This window comes from Phyllopteryx taeniolatus, chromosome 12 (assembly GCF_024500385.1).
Source record: "Phyllopteryx taeniolatus isolate TA_2022b chromosome 12, UOR_Ptae_1.2, whole genome shotgun sequence".
NCBI lineage: Eukaryota > Metazoa > Chordata > Actinopteri > Syngnathiformes > Syngnathidae > Phyllopteryx > Phyllopteryx taeniolatus.
This window is the reverse complement of record NC_084513.1, coordinates 4444409-4464663: the sequence shown is the minus strand read 5'-3', so window position 1 is coordinate 4464663 and position 20255 is coordinate 4444409. Positions and strand designations below refer to the sequence as shown.

Sequence of the window (20255 nt, the reverse complement as noted above, 5' to 3'; positions counted from 1 at the left end):
ACCGTGCTGCCTCTATATTTTGTCATTTTCTTTTATTTTTCCATAGTAGTATTTTTTTCTAACCGTTTCTATTTTTTCCCTAATATTTTGTATTTCTTTATTTTCGCAATTTCTTTTTTCTTTTTTTATTCACCCCACCGCAATATTTTATGTAGATTTTGTTTTTTTTCACACTAGTATATTTTTATTTTAAGTAATTTATTTTTCAACATTTTTTTCATGTTTTTCCTGATATATTTATATTGTATGTGTAGATTTTATAACTTAATTTTTTAACCTATTTATTTATTTCCTGTGTATTAAAAAAAAATAGTTTGTATTTTAATTTTTTGTGTTCTTTTGGAATTTAGTTTTATTTTTCAGTTTTCTTTCATGTTTTATTCCTAATTAAAAAAAAATCGTCTTTTTCTAATATTAGTGTATTTTTCACCTTGTCCTGTTTTTTTGTCTAATATTTGTATTTGTCTGTTTTTATTTTTTCCTAATAATTTAGCATTTTCTTCTAATATTTTTGTATTTATCTAAAATGTTTGTTTTTCATCAAATATTATAGCATTCTTTATTTTTGGTCTGAATATCTTTGCATGTTTTCATGTATGTGTATCTTATTCTAAATAACTGTGTATTTTATGTCAACTATTTTTGAAACAGTGTCAGCCCACCCGGTGGCGGCGGCGGGCCCGGCGTGCGGGGCGGCACTGAGCACCGGTCGGCTTGGGGTGAGTCCGACTCTGTGGCCAATGGTTGCGCGTACTCTGCCCGCAGACTCAACACCCGCTGGAGGGACGATGACGACCCCCCGGAACGCTACCGGTCCGGACATCCCGGTCGCGTGGCCACCACTGTGAGCCGGGTCAGCTTCCGCTCTCGCTCGGCCTGGCAGGAGCGCGGTGGCGACGAGCTTCGAACCAGATCGGTGGAGCTGGGCCTCCCTCAGGATGGCGTCCACGCTGAGCCCGGCTTCTCGGCGGCGGCTTTGTTGTCAGGCGTGACGCATGTCTTCAGCTCCAAGAAATTCCAGTCTGAGAACCTGGAGCGACTGTACCAGCGCTACTTCTTCAGGCTCAATCAGAGCAGCCTAACCATGCTCATGGCGGTACTCGTGGTGGTCTTTGGTGTCATGTTGCTCTTCCACTGCTTGGGGGGCAGCGGGCTGAACGTGGCGTACGTGCTGGTCTTCTCCGGCGCCATCCTGCTGACGTTGGCGCTGATGGCGGCATGCAACCGGACAGGTTTCCAACAGGACCACATGTGGGTGGTGTGCTACGCGCTCATCCTGCTGGTGCTGCTTGTGCAGGTGGTGGGCGTGCTGCTTGTGCAGCCCCGAGACGCCTCTGAGGGCATCTGGTGGACTGTGTTCTTCATCCACGTAGTGTACACGCTACTACCAGTCCGCATGCGAGCCGCCGTGGTCACCGGGCTGCTGCTGTCCGGCGTGCACCTCGCCCTCTCCTGGATGCAAAACACTGTGGACCCCTTTCTCTGGAAGCAGGTAGGCCTACCATTTATCTTTTTTCCCCCCAATATTTTTCCTTGTTTTTCGAATAGTTTCGTTTTTTTCCTAATATTTATATTATTATTATTATTTTTGTTCTAATTTGTGTATTTTTCCATCGAATATTTTGTTCCATTTTTTTCTTTTTTCACATTTTCATTTTTTTCTATTATCCCATTATTTCTAATAGTTTTGTGTATAACTTTTCTAATGTGTATTTATTTTCCATCTAATAGCTTATGAAATATTTTTTTCCATTTTGTAGTTTTCTTTCTCTATTATTTTTTTTCCCTAATCATTATTTTGTAATATTTTCATATTTTTCAAATTTTTGTATCTTTTAGTCTCGTATTGTGTTGCACTCTTTCCTAATATTTTTCTATTTCTTTCTCATGTTTATTTGTATTCTCTAAATATTTGTGCATTAATTTGTTTCTAATTTGTCATATTTTTTGCATTTTTTTCTGATATATATATTTCTCCATATGTTGTATTTTTGTACTATTTCAGGAATTTTTTTTCTTACATTTTTACATTCTTTTTGGTCAGCAGTGGTTTTGGCCTCGAAACGCTGCCATGGTTGCCATTTTTGCCCAGTCTCTTCCTTATTGTTGTGTCATGAACACTGACCTGAACTGAGGCAACAGAGGCCTCCCTGCAGTTCTTTAGAAGCTGTCCTGAGTTCTTTTGTGGCCTCCTGATGAGTCATTGCTGTTCTCTTTGGGTAATCTTTGTAGGCGGACCCCCTCCTTGGAAGGTTCACCACTGTTCCATGTTTTCTCCATGTGTGATGAATCCTCTCCCTACGGTTTGCTGGAATCCTAAAGCTTTAGAATTGGCCTTTGTAACCCTTGCCAGACGGATAGATATCAATTACTTTATTTCTCGACTGTTCTGCAATTTCTTTGGCTCGTGTCATTTTGTTGCAGCTTTTTTTAGATCTTTTGTCCGACTTGATTTTGTCGGGACAGCTTCTGTTTAATTGATTTCTTGATTGAACAGGTCTGGAGGTAATCAGGCTTGGAGGTGATCAGTGAAAAGTAACCAAAAATTGTGACTAGCCACAGTTGATTCATGATTTAACAAGGGGGGTAATTACTTTTTCACACGGGGTCAGGTAACAATTATTATTTTTTCCTTAATAAATGAACTCACCATTTAAAAAGCATTTTAAGTTCATTTGGTTTATATTTGTCTATTTACATTTTTGTGATGATCTTAAACATTAAAGTGACGAAACTATGCAAAAGTATACAAATTTGAGGGAGCAATATTCCATGGCAGTCATCATTACGCTATAATCGTAATCGTTAATAAATGATACCTTCAATATTTATTTTATATTGCATCAACTGACGCATTTGCAGCCAAATGTCTCTTCCATGCTATTTTTGCATTTCCTGTATCCACTACTGCTGCTGAAACGATGCAAATTTCCCCACTGTGGCACTAACAAAGGCAATCTTATATTATAAATATTTATTATATCCTGAACAAAAATACGTAACACTTTTCAGCCTATGGCATGCCTGTGCAATAATCATGCTGTCTAATCAGCATCTTGATATGCCACACCTGTGAAGTGGGATGGCTTATCTCGACAAAGGAGAAATGCTCACCAACACAGATCTCGACAGATTTGTGAACAATATTTGAGGGAAATGGCCTTTTATGTATGTAGAAAAAGTTTTAGATATTGGAGTCCAGCTCACGAAAAATGGGAGCAAAAACAAATGTGTTGCGTTTCTATTTTTGTTCAGTGTATTAATGTACTTTTAACTTTGTAGGCCTATTTTCTCAAGTGATTTAGTTGGCTAGCAGTGACGTAGTATTTCATTTCCGGTTTCCGGTTCCGGTCCCTGTGTGGCTGTCTAGCATTATCATGTATTACAGTATTTTCTCTCTCGTCACTTATTATTTTGCCCTTCAAAGTTGGTTACTTTCCGCTGTAATGAGGTTCCCGCCAGACCTATGTGACAAGTGTACTGTATCACCCAATCACTTATTTTGGTGTTTTGCAACTTCATGTCAAGATAGCTTAGCAATTAGCATGGCGTCTCCATCTTTCTCCTGTTAATTACTCCTCCTTTTTGGGGTCCTGGCCCCACAAATTTTTGATCGACGCTAAAGACCCCCTAAACCTTGCAAGTTTGAATTTTCCCACAACACTTTCCTGCATATTTTTCAAAATAACATTATTAGGAAATTACTGGTGTATGTCACTGAAAAGTTAGGAGTTCATAATTTGAAAAGAATGCAGATCATGTTAAGTTTATATTAACAATTACTTAAAAATTGCAAATGGGTGCGAGATCTCATTAAAATGCAATGTATTACTGGTAAAGTTGCGAAACAGATGGAATTGGAGAAAAAAAGGCCTGCTACCCTCTGTAGTTTAGGTAGATATCGGGCAAAAACATTACAGTAGGTTATTTATGCAGATGAGGAACAGCTTTTGAAGGCATTTAAAAATCATGAATGATGAATCTGTTATCATATAATCATCCCTCCTTGGAAAAAGAGCCCTGCAAATAAACCTTCTAAAGCCCTAACTCCACTATATGCGGAATGTCACGTGACCAACATGGAAAACGGGATAGGTGAGGTCCTGTGTATGCTACGCTAATGCGTATCACTAGGATTGATGACATGATTGTTTGAAGCTGAACTTGATAAAATGTTGTTGGCTGGTATCTTTGGACAAAGGCTAAATATGCATGTATATCCTTTATTTGTACAAATATGGTATGTAAAAAGTTAGGGTTAGTTGTGCTGTCTCACTTGAGGGGATGTACAGTATATTAAACGGTCACCCAAAAAGCTCAACCAAGCATCTGGGGAAGCTCCAGCACAGAGGGTCCTTGAGACTTTTTCGTCCGCCCGGTTATCATAGACATGTTCCTCCAATTTCGTGTTGATCAGGGAAACTGTTGTTGGGGGGCCACGCGACACAATCTAGGTCTCCGCTGCCGTTTTGTGTGCATTATTGGACGTAATACAGTAATCTGGTGACTAGTGACGCTAGCTAGCCTGGCTAATCACGGTGCAAAACTGTGAGGCAATCAGATAGAGTGGAGCTTTTCCGGTGTCTGTACAGTATGAGCACGCATGTTTTGTTTTCTGGTGGGGGGATGGGGGTGGATTCTAGTTTAATCTTCTTGGGCGGCTGTCAATTTACTTGGGCGCGCCGCCCAAGGAAAGCGGATGAAACTGGTGTCCAGGGCTGAATTCATAGATAATTTTACACTTGAGACTATCTGAATCCTGGGATTATTTAAAAAAAAAAAAAATTTGTATACAGTTTGTGCAATATTTTTGAGTTATCCAATACTCTTGCTGTCTCACAATATATTATGTTTAAGGCTGTTATGATAGCAAATATATTTTCCCAAAAGCTATCACTATGCCACTGACGTAATGATATTAGAGAACAATAATTCAAGTACAGGCGGCACGGTGGACGACTGGTTTGAGCGTCTGCCTCACAGTTCTGAGGACCGGGGTTGAATCCCCGGCCCCGCCTGTGTGGAGTTTGCATGTTCTCCCCGTGCCTGCGTGGGTTTTCTCCGGGCAAGCCGGTTTCCTCCCACGTCCCAAAAACATGCAGGGTAGGTTAATTGAAGACTCTAAATTGCCCGTAGGTGTGAATGTGAGTGCGAATGGTTGTTTGTTTGTATGTGCCCTGCGATTGGCTGGCAACCAGTTCAGGGTGTACCCCGCCTCCTGCCCGATAATAGCTGGGATAGGCTCCAGCACGCCCGCGACCCTAGTGAGGAGAAGTGGCTCAGAAAATGAATGGAAGGATAAATTCAAGTACATCCTTTTTAAGAACAATTAACTTTTAACTCTAATTCTAAGAACAATGAACACTCACATTGTAATGTAGAACAAATAAAATATCAGAAAACACAACAAAACCATAAAACAAACCCAGGCTCTGTTCACAAAATGTCACTTCTACAAATATTAAAATTTGGTGCAGAGGTATAAACAGTCATTAATGCCTTAACAGGCAATATACTGCCAATCAAACTTACAGTTGGTTAAGAAAAAGTGCCAAGTAGCAATATTAATAACATCACAACAAGCAGATTGAAGCAAACTGTTTTAATTCAAGATCTGAGGTCAAGGTCTGAAGCCTTTCTTTAAACGCTGCTTTGTCAACATGTTCAAAAGTTCAAACTCTTTACAATAGTAATGCTATACTGTATATAATGTGGGCATACGTGTGCCATATTCACGTTTTTATTTGCTTTGTTGGGCAAAGGGTTCCATAATTTTAAGACGACGGGAAACCGTGTCCCACTGTGTTTTTTGTTCCCAGCTGAAGAAATTGGGTGGGATGGTTGTGTTTACAATTGATTTTGTCACTTTGAGGTTTTAAGTTGTGTTGTCTTTGTTGCGATTTCATACAAATTTGACGTACCAGCTTGTTGGTGTTATCGGGATGGCCGTATTCATCTGGCTTGAATCCATACATTGTCGCAGTGGAATTAGGCTCTGGAACTATTTCCATTTATGCCACTCAATTTTCTGTAACTGCAGCTACCGACTCGCTGTCAGAAAAGTTTGTGTACGCGAGTGCTCGCGTTTCAAACGCAGGTGTGTGTGTGCCAATCAGACGGAGGGACCCCGCTCTTCACTTTCTCTGATTGGTTTAGAGACCATGATGAAACCCATCGTGTGTGCTTTGAAGTCGTGTAAATGGTTTTTTTTCTGCCTCAAATGACTGGGCGTACCTACCCTCGGTTTTTTTCTTTCATTTCTTTTTTATTTATTTTTTTATTTTTTTTGCCGCACCATTCAGAAATTTGGGCACATATGCGACCAAATTAGTCGCGCTCTAGTGTCCTGTCTCTTTCCCCCCCCCAAAAAAATCTTATTTTTCTAACTTTATGACAAAATGCTAGCCCTGTAATTAGCTCCAAATGACTTTTCAAATCAAAATGACTGTTCTGGGCTGGTTCCTTGAGACTTTTTCGCGTCTTGTTACGATAGACATGTCCACCCTATTTCGTGGCAATTGGTGAAACTGGTGTCTGGAGCTGAATTTTTTTTATTTTGTTTGTTTTGTTTTTTCTTCTAACAAAGTACAATCCCTGGAAGCTGTTCAGTGTGGCTACTTCAAACTAAAATGGCTGACTTCCTGTTAAATTTCGGGCATGGGCCTTTGAGATTTTTGCGTACATCCTGTCATGATAGACATCCATCCATTTTCCGAGCCGCTTATCCTCACAAGGGTCGCAGGCGTGCTGGAGCCTATCCCAGCTATCATCGGGCAGGAGGCGGGGTACACCCGTAACTGGTTGCCAGCCAATCACAGCATGATAGACATATCCACCCAATTTCATGGGTCCTTGAGACATTCTGGTGATATTTATTTATTTTTAAAAGATAGATGTACATATGTTGTGAATCTACACATTATGACCGAGCAGCAGTTCAATTAAGACCCTGTTACCACAGGACCCTTGCCAACCCGGACCGTTTGTTTCCTCCACTGGGATTCTAAAAGGGGTTTGTGAGAGCGGGGGGGGGGGGGGGGGGATCCCATGGGAAAATGGTGGCAACAAAAACAGCCCCGTGAAAGACAAAAAAACAAAGCATCACTCTTTGTTGTCCCGCCATGTACAGTTGAAACGAGATGTTTGCATACACTATATATAAAGGTGTATATGCTCCCCCCCCCCCCCCCTCACTAACATGAAATTAGACTAAAGCTTTCCTGTTTTAGGTCAATTAGGGTAAACAAAATCATTTATATTTGCTAAATGCCAGAATAATAACAGAAGGCTTTTTTTTAAAGGCACATTTTCATAACTTTCTTTGAAGTCAGACATTTACATTACAGAAAGAAGTTGTGAAAACCCAGATGATATTTCTTTGGAAGCTTAGATAGGTTTATTGACAATGTCTGAGTTAATTAGAGAGACACTTGTAGATGTATTTGAACTAGGCACACCTGAAACACACTCTATGGGAAAGTGATGAAAAAAAAATCAGCCAAGATATCAGGAAGACAATTGTGGACTTACACAAGTCTGGTTTATCCTTGGGTGCAATTTCCAGATGCCTGAAGGTGCCACGTTAATCTTTTCAAACAATCATACGCAAATATAAACAGCGATCATACCGCTCATGAAGGAGACTGATTCTGTGTCCCAGAAGTGAACGTGCTTTGGTCCGAAATGTGCATATCAGCCCAAGAACAAAAGCAAAACACCTTGTGAAGATGCTGGATGAAGCTGGTAAGTGTGTGTCATTACCCACAGTGAAGCTCCTACTAGCTAGCTGCGAGGAAGAAGCTATTACATCCCCTCCCCCAAAAAACAAAAAAACAGTCATGATCAGAGGGAAGCTTGCGGCAGCGTCATGTTGTGGGGTTGACCGAAGCATGCTTCCAAACAGGTTACAAAGTGGCTGAACCAAGTCACCAAGTCAATGTTTTGGAGAGGCCAGCACAAACCCCTGATCTCAGTCCTATTGATAATGTATAGGTAGCCCCGAAAAGCCTTGTGTGAGCAAGGTGGCCTACAAACTCAGTTACACAAGTTCTGTCAGGAGGAATGGGCCCAAATTCCTCCCAACTATTGTGATAAGCTTCTGGAAGGATATCCCAAATGTTTGACCCACATCGTGCAGTTTAAAGGCAACGGTACCAAATAATGAAATGTATGTAAACCTCTGAATTTGGGAAAGAAAGAAAAAAAGCGTGTCTTTTTATATCGTGCATGTAAACATCTGGTTTCAACTGTATTTTATCTTTATCCAAAAAAATACGATAGTTGCATATTTACATCTTGAATAATAATGACAAATCTGGCCGTGTCAATTTCCAGGTGTAAAATACCAACTATAGTAGCTTGAAAAAAGGCATTCTGGGCATTCCCAACCCTAATTATCTAGCAAACCCATTAAAAGGACATGAAAAATTATGAAAAAAAATAAAATAATTGATGGCATGGGACCTCGAAAAATACATCTTTATCGCGATATTTGTATTTTATTTTGTTCCAACCCCCTTAGTTAGCCAGCTATATGTCCTTCGAAATTTGTGTTGATTGAAACCGGCTTTGGATTGCAAATTTAGTTTTTTTTTTTCATGAACAGGCTCTTTTAGAATTTTTTTTAAAATTGGGGCTCTTCACGCATACCAAAGCTTCATGACAGTGAGTTGTTGTTTTTACATAATGCCAGTCTGGTTCAGGCTCAATTAAAGATAAATAAAACGGAAAAGCTAGTAAAAACACCAGAGTGATCAGACAACCGTCATGTGAGTGATCCGGGAGTTAGCCTTCATCCCGAATAACGTTGGCAAAGTGGCAAGCAAATTTTTAATGTTGTCACGTTGCCGCGTAAAAATAAGCTTGGACTGCAGACGACTTTCACATAAACCGCCGAGCGCTGAAATGCTAACAATAACAACGCGAGCGATCGTGGGAAGAATAACGAATACTTGCAGCTTTCCCACCAGTTAAAGACAGCACAATGGAAACACCCACTGTTGACACGCACATGTGTAGTGGTATTCCAAAGCCGAGCTGAGTAGTCCTCAGCCATTCTGGCCATTATGGTTTAATGTAGCCATTCCGTACGAAATACAGGACTCGTACTTTGACCAACTTGGACGAGGGAATTTGCTGAAAAAAGCTCCAAGCAGAAGCATTTTCGCATTTTCTAATATTTTAGTCTTTGTATTTTCTAGAGGTGCAACATTTAATTGATTAATCGATAACTACCGGCAATCGATTGTCAAATTAATCAACTATTTTGCTAATCAATTATTTGTTTAGAGCCCTTGTTTAACTTAAAATTGTCAAAATCCTCAGATTCCAGGCTCTTAACAGTAAATATTCTCAGATTTCTGTAGTCCCGCATAGGGTTTGGCATTGTTTGATTGATTCCGGTCCCTCATTTCAATTCCGATTCTTTTAGGAGGCTGGGTCAAAAAGGTTTACGTGTTTTAAATAAAGGGTGTCCAAATTGTGAACATCCATTTTCTTAGCAGCCCGCAGCATAAACTAAAATGAACATGTGACTCGGGGTTCTTTGTAACCAGTATCAATATCAAACCTATGAAATAAAAGGCAATGTGTGTGGAACTAACCCAATTGACTTATTAATTAATTATTGTTTCCGCAAAAAATATAGCATTGTGAAAAAAATTATTTGGGACTGTTTTATCACAGCCGGCACAGTGGACGACTGGTTAGAGCGTCAGCCTCACAGTACTGAGGACCGGGGTTCAATCTCGGCGGAGTGCCGATTCCAGGGTTTGGTTGGCTCACTCCGTCTGGCCGTTAGTCTACGGGTGATACCCCGAGGATAAGCTGGCTGCTGCGCCCACCGCCTTGCAGAATTCCTTCCAGACCCGAGAGGAAAACTGCGACCTCGATCGGAGACAATGTCGATGGGGATACCATGGAGTTTGAAGACATTTAAGACAAGGAGGTTAGCAGTTTCCAGGGCGGACGGGAGTTTGGGGAGGGGCACATAATGGACACACTTGGAAAAATGATTGACGATTGTGAGAATATCAGTTACCTTCAGAGGGGGGCAGGCCGGTAACGAAGTCCACAGCGATGTGAGACCAAGGGCGGCTGGGAATTGGCAGGGGGCGCAGCAAGCCAGCTGGAGGTCGGTGAGAAGACTTCCCTCGGGCGCAGACAGAGCAGGCTTGAACGAAGTCTCGGGTGTCTTTGATGAGGCTGGGCCACCAGAAGTGCTGTTGAATGAACTGGGTAGTATGGGTTATGCCAGGGTGCGTTAATTTAGATTTGTGGGCCCACTGCAAGACTTCCGAACGTCTAGCATCTTCCTTCACACACACTGCACATTTTTATTACTCACACTGTGCATATTTTGCACATTGGGCACATTTACATCTCATTCAGGGTTCCCTGGTGGACTGGCACAAGGCATGATGAGGCGGACGCTGGGCCAAGTACTGGTACATCTGTGGTGGTCACCGGTCTAGTCTCCCCCCTTCTCTGCCCTGCTGGTCCTCCAGTTTTAATGCATCATACATCCGTCAGTGGGGGGAGGGCAGTGTTGGGCTGGGGAGGACACTCGGCCAGCTCTCTGGCCCGCCATTCCTTTCCCCCGCAGATTTTTAATGCACCACATACATTCGCACATCCTTTGGAGGCTGGTTGGCCTGTGTCTGGGTGACAATTGCGGGTCATCATTGTCCCGCGACCAGCTCTCCTTATCCTCACCAGTCTCCCCAATTTGAATGCATGACACCCCACCACACACGGTCACAGTACAGGAATAATGGTTGCCAGTCGGGGACCTGGTAACCGTAGTAATAGGCTGGGTGGTGGGTATTCACATTTGGCTTGTCTCCTGGGGAATTTTCAATAAACATCGGAATAATTAAAAAAATGTAAAAAATAAGAAGAGGGATTATTTCAAACTCCCCTGCTGTACAGCAAAACCGTTCCAGCACAAAAGGCATACAGATCCACCATTCTGCATGGCCATGCAGCTGAACAGGACAGGTAAAAATAAATACAAAATATTATATTTGATTGTGCAGCCCTAGATTAAATGTGATTGTTTAATTCTCAACACAGTTACATCCCAGTTGACCATTGTTAAGGTGGCACGAAGAGTCCAGCCGATGGGCTGCATTTTGTACCATCCGCTAACAGTTCCTGCTATCAGCTGGCTGAATACTAACTTGTTTATCCATACAAAACTAACTACATGTTATAAAATCTGCATGTTTATTAGTGGGAGCCGCACAGCAGTTGAGTCAGTGGTCTTCATTGTGAGGCCACATGAAAGCATCCTGGCACGAGGTGGGCAAGGCGGGTGGGCACTGTGCCCACCTCCAATTACCCTCACGCATGGAACGATGTCATTTAGTCTAGAAAGCTAGACATATAAAACTCGTAAACTCTGAGTGACAATGAGTTTATATAAAGATGTTTTTCTTTCTTCTGGAGTATGTGTACATTTCTGATGAAATCCGATCCATTTTCTCTGAAATGACATCATAAAGTGAGTGCTAATGAATCTGTTCTGACGAGGTCCTCAGAGAGGATGGAACATCCTGCTGTAACTCTGCTGAATGGCGACATGATAAAAGGATGCTTAAGTGCTTCGGGTTGTCGCTGCCGAAACCTGGCGTGACCTGATGTCGTGAAGCACTGCTTAGTACACCGATAATGCTCCTTTAGGGAAATAAACGATGGTATGGCCGAGGGTGACCGAAAAAGCTAGGACACACCAGTGTCACACTGGAAATATTAGTTTGCCAAATTGCATGTTACTAAGTGAAACTGTCTTCAGGGGCAACATTTTTTAAAGAAATTGAATGACCCCTGGAATTGGACACGATGACCATAAAGTTGCGGCTTTAAAGGAAATTGTCAGACTTCCTGTCCCTTTTTGGATAGATCTACTCATGAAAGACATCCCTACCAAATTTCAGTTTTGCAAGTGAAACTGACTTTGTGGTCTGAATTTTCAAGAAACGGAAAGATCCCTTGAAATGGCCAAAATGATCCAAAAATGGCCGCTTCAAGCCAAAATGGCAGATTTCCTGTCTCTTTTTGGCCATGGCTTCTTGAACCTTTTTTTTGTCTGTCTACTCATCATAGACATGTCTACTGAATTCCATGTTGCTAAGTGAAACTGGCTTTAGTGCTAAAGTTTGAAAGAAATTGAAGGACCCCTGGAATTGACCAAAATTCACTCTAAAGTAGATTATGATCCTCAGTGCCTTGCCATGTGTCTATATTATTAATCAATAGGTGCTGTGTTTGTGTGTACGTGCGGGCGTGTGTGTTTGTATGGGTGTGTTTGCATTTATATGTGGAGGTGGGGGGTGGCATTTTGTATGTTTCCGGCTATTTTATCTTTTTGTCCCTGTAAAGTTTTTTTTTAATGGATGAAAAGTGCTATAGAGATCAAATTTGATTGAGTGCCAAGTGAAACTGGCATCGGGGGCTGAATTTTCTACTGAGGGCAGACACGCCAACCCAAATTAGGGCAATGTTTTGAGTTTATTAGTGCACATAATTAGTTGGTTGTTTATTTTAACTTCATTAGTGTACATAATAAGCTAGTGTTGATTATGAGCTATTTTGCAGCTGTGAAGGCGTTCATTCCTCGGCTTGGGTGTTAAAGGAGCTTAAAAGAAAATAATCATGTGAGGGCTGTTTTTGATCCTCTTGTGTTCACAGTGAGGCTGAACACTGCTGTTAGCACATGACCTGCATTACCTCCTGCAGGACCACAATGCGCCTACTGTGCTGCAATTGATCCAACACTGCCCCCCCCGGAGAGAGACACAAATTGTTTACGTCTCCTGACAGCTAACAAGAAGCCTTTTGTTTATTTATTGATGATGTTCATTTTGATTGTGAGTGGACCTTTAATTCACATAAAAGCTGGAAGCAATGTGTCACTTTGTTTTCCATCAACACTGTGCATGCACAACAGTCATCATGTGCTTAGTTGAACTTCTCAGTGACTGTAAATGTAAGCTTGTGGATTTAGATGAGTGATGGAAATTACACAAAATATCCTTTATCAATTATGGTGCTGCATGGCCTTACAGAATGGTGGATCTGTATGCATTTGTGCTGGAACAGTTTTGCTGTGCAACAGAGGAGTTTGAAATACTCCCTTTATATTTAAATTTTTTTATTATTCTGATGTTTATTGAAAATGCAGCCGGACAGAAAAGGGGTTTGGGGGGGGGGGGACAGACAGAGGGACAAAGTGGACAGGGGGACTAGGAGTGAAAATCACAGCAGAAGAGTAGTGAGACAGTCTTGATATTTGGACATAAGTAACATTACAACAGTTATTTGTAGATTGGGGGGGGGGCCCCGGTGAAAACATGCAATAACTAACCAAGAGAACCAGATCAGAGAAGGACAGGACAGGATGTGGGAAAATGAGCAAGGCAGTGTTACTGGCGAGTGGCTCTGTGGCGGCTTTTTTAGTGTCTAAACACCTGCAAGAACCTGTGAGTTATGCTGGTATAAACCTGTGTTGTTATTAGTGATTCTAGCACAAGTAATTCAAGTGTATAGTTTCTGTCTAACTTTTTAGTGAATGGACACTATCACATGTATGTTAGTCAATTGGTGTACGGAATTGAAATGAATAATTAACACGACACCATTTTTCTCACTAAATATATTTCCAAAGGTGCTACTGACATGAAACTTTCGCTAGATGTTGGGAACAACCCAAGTAAATCATACATACGAAGAAATTGGAAGAAATAAGATCGGAAATTAAGTTGTGTGTAATAGTGTGAAATGACACAGGGAAAAAGTATTGAACAAATGAAGAAAGGGAGGTGCAAAAAGGCATGGGAAGCCAAGACAACACCTAAAATCTGTCAATAATCAAACAGCCCCTTGTCAGAGCAAATGAATATCAGCTTGTTCAGTCGTAATTGATGGCCTACAAAAAGGTCTCATTGCCAAGGTGTGAGTCAAGATCTCATGATGGGTAAGAGCAAAGCGCTGTCTCAAGACCATTGCAAAGTAATTGTTGCATTGACACTGGTTATATAAGGAACCTCGAGCCAAAGTTTCATTTTAGTCTATGCTGTGGGCTGCTAAGAAAATGCCTCCTCAGCCTCCCTGGTAAGGTCTGTTCATGGGCGCTGGAGAGGAGGGTCCGTCGGGAAGTTGAATCTCAGATTCAGGAGGAGCAGTGTGGTTTTCGTCCTGGCCATGGAACAGTGGACCAGCTCTACACCCTCAGCAGGGTCCTCGAGTCTGCATGGGAGTTCACCCAACCAGTCTACATGTGTTTTGTGGACTTGGAGAAGGCGTTCGACCGTGTCCTTCGGGGAGTCCTGTGGGGGGGGGTGCTACAGGAGTATGGGGTGCCGAACCTCCTGATATGGGCTGTTCGGTCTCTGTACGACCGGTGTCAGAGTTTGGACCGCATTGCCGGCAGTAAGTCGGTCTCATTTCCGGTGAGGGTTGGACTCCGCCAAGGCTGCCCTTTGTCACCGATTCTGTTCATAACTTTTATGGACAAAATTTCAAGGCACAGCCGAGGCGCAGAGGGGGTCCGGTTTGGTGACCTCAGTATTGCATCTCTGCTTTTTGCAGATGATGTGGTTCTGTTTGCTTCATCAAGCTGTGATCTCCAACACTCACTGGAGCGGTTCGCAGCTGAGTGTGAAGCAGCTGGGATGAGAATCAGCACCTCCAAATCTGAGACCATGGTCCTCAGTCGGAAAAGGGTGGCGTGCCCTCTCCAGGTCGGGGATGAGATCCTGCCCCAAGTGGAGGAGTTCAAACTTCTTGGGGTCTTGTTCACGAGTGAGGGAAGAATGGAACGCGAGATCGATCACCTATGGTCACGAGCTGTGGGTCGTGACCAAAAGAACCAAAAGACCAAAAGAACAAGATAAAATAAGTTTGGTAATCCAGTCAGGGGGGGAATTCTTTTTTTTTTTTTTTTTTTTTTTTTTGCCACTGATATAATAATTAAAGCACATCCTTTTTAAGAACAATTAACTCAAATAATATATTGAACATTAGCATTGTAATGTAGAAAAATAAATAAAATATCTTATATAAATATAAAATATAAATAAAACACACTCAGGCTCTGTTCACAAAAATTACACTTGAACAAACAAACATTTGGCACAGATTACACACATTAATGCCTTCACAGGCAATATACTGCCAATTAAGTTTCCAGTTAGTTAAGAAAAAGCGCAAAGTATAGCAACATTAATAACAGCACAACAAGTATATCAAAGCAACCTGTTTTGATTCAAGATTTGTCCTACTTTTCAAAAAGTCTGCAGCCTTCCTTTAATTGATGCTTTGTCAACATGTTCAATGGCTGCATCTCTTACAATACTGACTACACTATACTGTATGTAATGTGAGTATACGTGCTTCATATACACAGTCATGTTTGTATTTACATTGTTTGGGCAAAGAGTTCCATAATTGCAAGCTGACAGGACCGCGTTTTTTGCTCGCAGCTGAAGAAATTGGGTGGGATGGTTGTGTTTAAAATGGATTTTGTCACTGAGGTTTTGTTTTCTTTGTTGCGACTTCATACAAATTCGACATACCAGCTCATTGGTCTTAGCGGGATGGCCGCTTTCATCTGGCTTGAATCCAGAATGTTCTCCCATCGTCACGGTGGGGTTAGGCTTTGGAACTAATTCCACTTATGTTGCTCAACTTTGTGTAACTCTACCGGCTTGCCGTCGCTAACCTTAGCTTTGAGTATAAGCTCGTACCCGCAGGGAAAAGCACACAAAGACACACGCGTGTATATGCACACAGGAACACACACGGCCAATCAGAGGGAGTGTGGGTGGGCCGCCCCGCCCTTCGCTATCTCTGATTGGTATAGAGACCAGATGGGTTTTGTGCGTCACATTTTTTTTCTTCCACAAACGGATGGGCGTACAGGGGGACCTGCTCTTTAAAAAAAAAAATATATATGTTATTATTAGGAATTTTTTTTAGCCGCACCATTCAGAAATTAGGGCACATATGCACCCAAATTAGTTGCCCTCTATAGCCGCGTCTTGTCAAAAAAATTCATACGCCAGCGTCACGCTGGAATACTTTAAACCATAGCATTGCATCCTCGGTCGCAGATTGATCTTAACTTATGTGTCCCTGCTCATTTTTGTGCGTCTCAGACGCGGGACGCACATCGAACGAAATCCCCGTACCGGTACTAAAAATACCCCGAAAAATGACGTTGTTTAATATAAAACGACACTATTACTGTTCCATTGGGCAAGCTCTTTTTACCTTTGGATTATTTTGTCACTTTGTGACATTTAAAATGTCCAGAAATGAATAAAAACAATCTTTTTCACCCGATGTCGATCTACTGAAAATCACGCGAGTGACCCAGATTTTCATAAATAAATAAAATTGGTTCAATAACAGGCCTTATAAATAACTGACCTTTTCTGTTCAATATGACATTTGCAATCCTAAAATATTATATTCACTCTTTGGCCACTTCCTTAGGTCAGCCATGTAATGATCATGTCTATTTGTGAGAATAGAATCCAACATTCCCTCTTCCTCATCCTCCCCGGGGGAACGGCAGTCATGTTGTTGCCGGTCTCGAAAAGGAAAAGCCTGTGCTTTCCAAATAAGGGCGGCGTGGATATTAATAGAATAGCAGCGAGCGTTTGTGTTGACCTGTTGACGAGAAGACGACTTTATCTGATGCACGCAACATTGCCATGGCTACCAGGAGGCGGGGGAGGGACAGTTTCAGGAAGCTTCGGTTTTGTCATTTTGTTAGCAGGGATTCTGCCACTAACGGGTCCAATAGTGCCACTGGCTGGAGTGGCACACTTTTGATGTTGCAATGAGGAAATTTCACATCCATATTGGGACCTAATACTGCCTCTTTGTGAGCAAATATAGTGTTGTAATGCCAAAATATTGCATTTACATGGGGGTCTGAGGCCGTTGAAGTAAATCTCTGTCATTTGACATTTTAATGGCAAGATGTAACATTTAAATGAAAAATGATGTGTTTTTGTGGTCTAATTCAAACTTTTCTGTGAACAAATAGTGTTTTTAACGTACATGGAGAAAGTATCACTACCCTGGCCAAATTTTTGATGACTGTCTGAAAGACAACTGGAACAGCTGAACTTTATTTGGGGTTAATCAGAGACGCTTTAAGTGGGGGTACTTGTATGCTGACTCCCATTTAGAATGAGTTTGAATGGGATTGGTTAATTCTGAACACAGCCACACTACCAGTTGTAAGAGTGTATGCACACTAGGGAGGAAAGAAAAATGTTGATTCATCAATGCAGGTCAGTTCTCCCCCCGCAATTCAATATCAACTCAGCAAATCCTCTGACTCGGCGACAGGACATGTGCCCATGCAGTCTGATTGGCTGCTGTATCCAAGTGGAACACGCCCGACTGCTTCCAGATGGGAAAAGAAGTATGTGACTTAAGCGTGGCGGAATTAATATGAATCCCCCTAATGCACTGTAATCCAAACCTTAACCCATCCTAAACCTCCTTAACACGAACCCTAGCCGTAAACCTAACCATAACAAACTTCTTTGTTTTATTGAGTATAAATGTGATACATATTTGGATTATCATCTCTTTACATCTGCATTGCCTGGAACACAAGTGGGGTTCCGTATGACGCAGCTGGAAGCAAGCGACCTCTACTTTTAAATCTGATGTTTGGGCTGATTTTGGCTTCCCTGCAAATCCGCAACACAGGAAATGGATGAAAGACACTCAAACCACGACATGCAATACCAACACGAAAACACGTTAGAAGTTGCCACCCCAAAACTGTACACAGAATTAAGACCGCCGTTTTGGAGTCGTTGAATTGGGCTGAAAGTGCCTCTTATGCGGTGCTTGGACTTCCAGAGCAACTCACCCCTAAATACGTAACTAAGTCTTCTCATTTAATTTCTAATGAGTGAGAACTGTGTCAAATGTTCTGCAGACTAAAGCCCTGCAGGGAAGCCACACAGGAAGCAATATAGCAAACTTGGGGACAGAGGCAATAAATTAACGGGGTTTGACGAAGAAAGTTGCGGCAATTGTCACAATACCGCAAATATGCTACTTAATTTGTTATTACATAAAATCCCTGAAAATAATAGTAACCCTAATAAGCAGAGAAATATTGTTTACGTATGCATGCACTTTAATTTTTCATTTCAGAGCTGTGTTTACTTTTGTACCCCATATTCGCAAATAAGTTATTGTTGTCCACATTTTTTAATTACAATTGCCAAAAGGAAATAACATGCCTTTTTTACATGCACTTGACCTTGTGCATAAATACGTTACGTGCAAAATTTGTATTTTAAAATCTTTTATTGCTTAAAAAATGTGACGTGACATACAATAGTCATCAAATTTTACATTCACATTCAAATAAATATTTCAAAATTGTCAAAATATACTCTTCATTTTGTGTATTTCTACTTTTTGCTGAATCGATATCGGAGCATTTCAATCAATATCGAATCAAATTGAATAGCAACCTAAAGAATCAAACCAAATGGTGAGGTTCTTAACAATGCCCAGGCCGAGTGCACACTTGTCTCAGTTGCCTATTTTTACTTACTGTCGGAATTTTTTTATTTTTTTTCCCACTGAGTTGTTGAAAGCTTTGAAATGACTTAACTTGGTCACATTTTTTTTATACCACAAAAACTTGTTTGTTTTTTTTAACATGGGTGTGTCGAATTTTTATATCCACTTATTATATTGTTTTAGTCATGATATACAGCATTGTGGAGGCAGAGGATAGCATTATTGAGCCAAAATACAACTTTTCTTTTTTTTTTTTTTTTTTATTAACGATTGCATTTTCAGTGCACGTTGCAATGTTAAAAGTTGTTGTTTGTGGTTGTTTTGCGCCTTGCAGTAAAGTTGAGTCAGATGGAGGACTTCTGATCATATTGGTATGTTTGGCTTGTGAAGCACATCTGAAGGCCAAATTACATTCTTCTATGGGGTTTGTAGATAACAGAAAGGAATGTCGTCCATGTCCACCTCATTGATCATTGATACATTCTCATGTGCTGAATCATGTGAAAAGACCGTTTGTGTGCTCGAGTGCCGTTTCAGTTAGATAACGAGCACAAATAGCAAACAAGACTTTCACGTCCCGGCCGCACAGTGGACGACTGGTTAGCACATCTGCCTCACAGTTCTGAGGACCGGGATTCAAATCCCCGGCCCCGCCTGTGTAGAGTTTGCATGTTCTCCCCGTGCCTGCGTGGGTTTTCACCGGGTACTCCGGTTTCCTCCCACATCCCAAATACATGCGTGGTAGGTTAATTGAATTCTCTAAATTGCCCGTAAGTGTGAATTTGAGTGCGAATGGTTGTTTGTTTCTATGTGCCCTGCGTTTGGCTGGCGACCAGTTCAGGGTGTACCCCGCCTCTCGCCCGAAGGTAGCTGGGATAGGCTCCAGCAGGCCCGTGACCCTAGTGAGGATAAGCGGTACAAAAAATGGATAGATGGATGGACTTTCACGTCCTTTTATGTTTCCTTCCTCAGCATCACTTTTGGGCCCGAAAATAGCCTTTCTGTTAGCAAATGGTGTTTAAATGATCCCCGTTTATTTGATTGCCCCATGATAGGATTTTAATGTAAAATCCGTTTTTTTGTGGTCGACCATAGCTTTTTTTGTGAAGAAATATATTGTTTTAAGAGCTAAGTATTTTATTTACGTGGGCAACTACTGCTTTCCTGACCCCAAAAAATCTTTCTTGTGACAATATATTGGTATAATTTTTTTAATTGTTTTTTTTGTGGGGGGGGGGGCAATGTAAAAATTGAAACAGTTTTACCACATTTTTGCTTCATTTCAATTAGGGCTGCTACAAACGATTAATTTAATAATCGATTAGCCTCGATTTCTTATTTATTTTTTAAATTAATCTGAATCGGACAAAAAAACTGTTAAATTCACTTCTCTTTATTCAAAAGCAGGACATTTGAATTTGGCAGCGCAGAAAAGTCACAAAATGGTTGCTGCATAAACATCCCATCTCTCTTAAAGTAGTAAATTATTATTTAAAAAATGTTCAGATAGCTCTGCAATATAGGCCATTGGCCAACCACACAAAAACTTTAAAATATGCTGGACAATAGCTGCTTAAAAATAATTTTTTTGTCATCCTCTGTAACTACACTGTCTCCTCAGTCTCAACAGCCACATCAAGATTTTCATGCGTGCCTGTAACCTCACCACTGTCTCTCTGTGAATCTAC

General features: G+C 41.3%; 1 protein-coding gene across 1 annotated transcript in view; it reads left to right on the top strand.

The window, feature by feature from the left end:
* Positions 1 to 20255, top strand: part of adcy5 (adenylate cyclase 5) — a 56767-nt gene that overhangs the window by 6788 nt on the left and 29724 nt on the right. Inside the window, exon 2 of the mRNA XM_061791733.1 lies at positions 652 to 1492. Within this exon, the coding sequence (XP_061647717.1) occupies positions 652 to 1492 (841 nt within the window). The remainder of the gene's footprint in view (positions 1 to 651; positions 1493 to 20255) is intronic.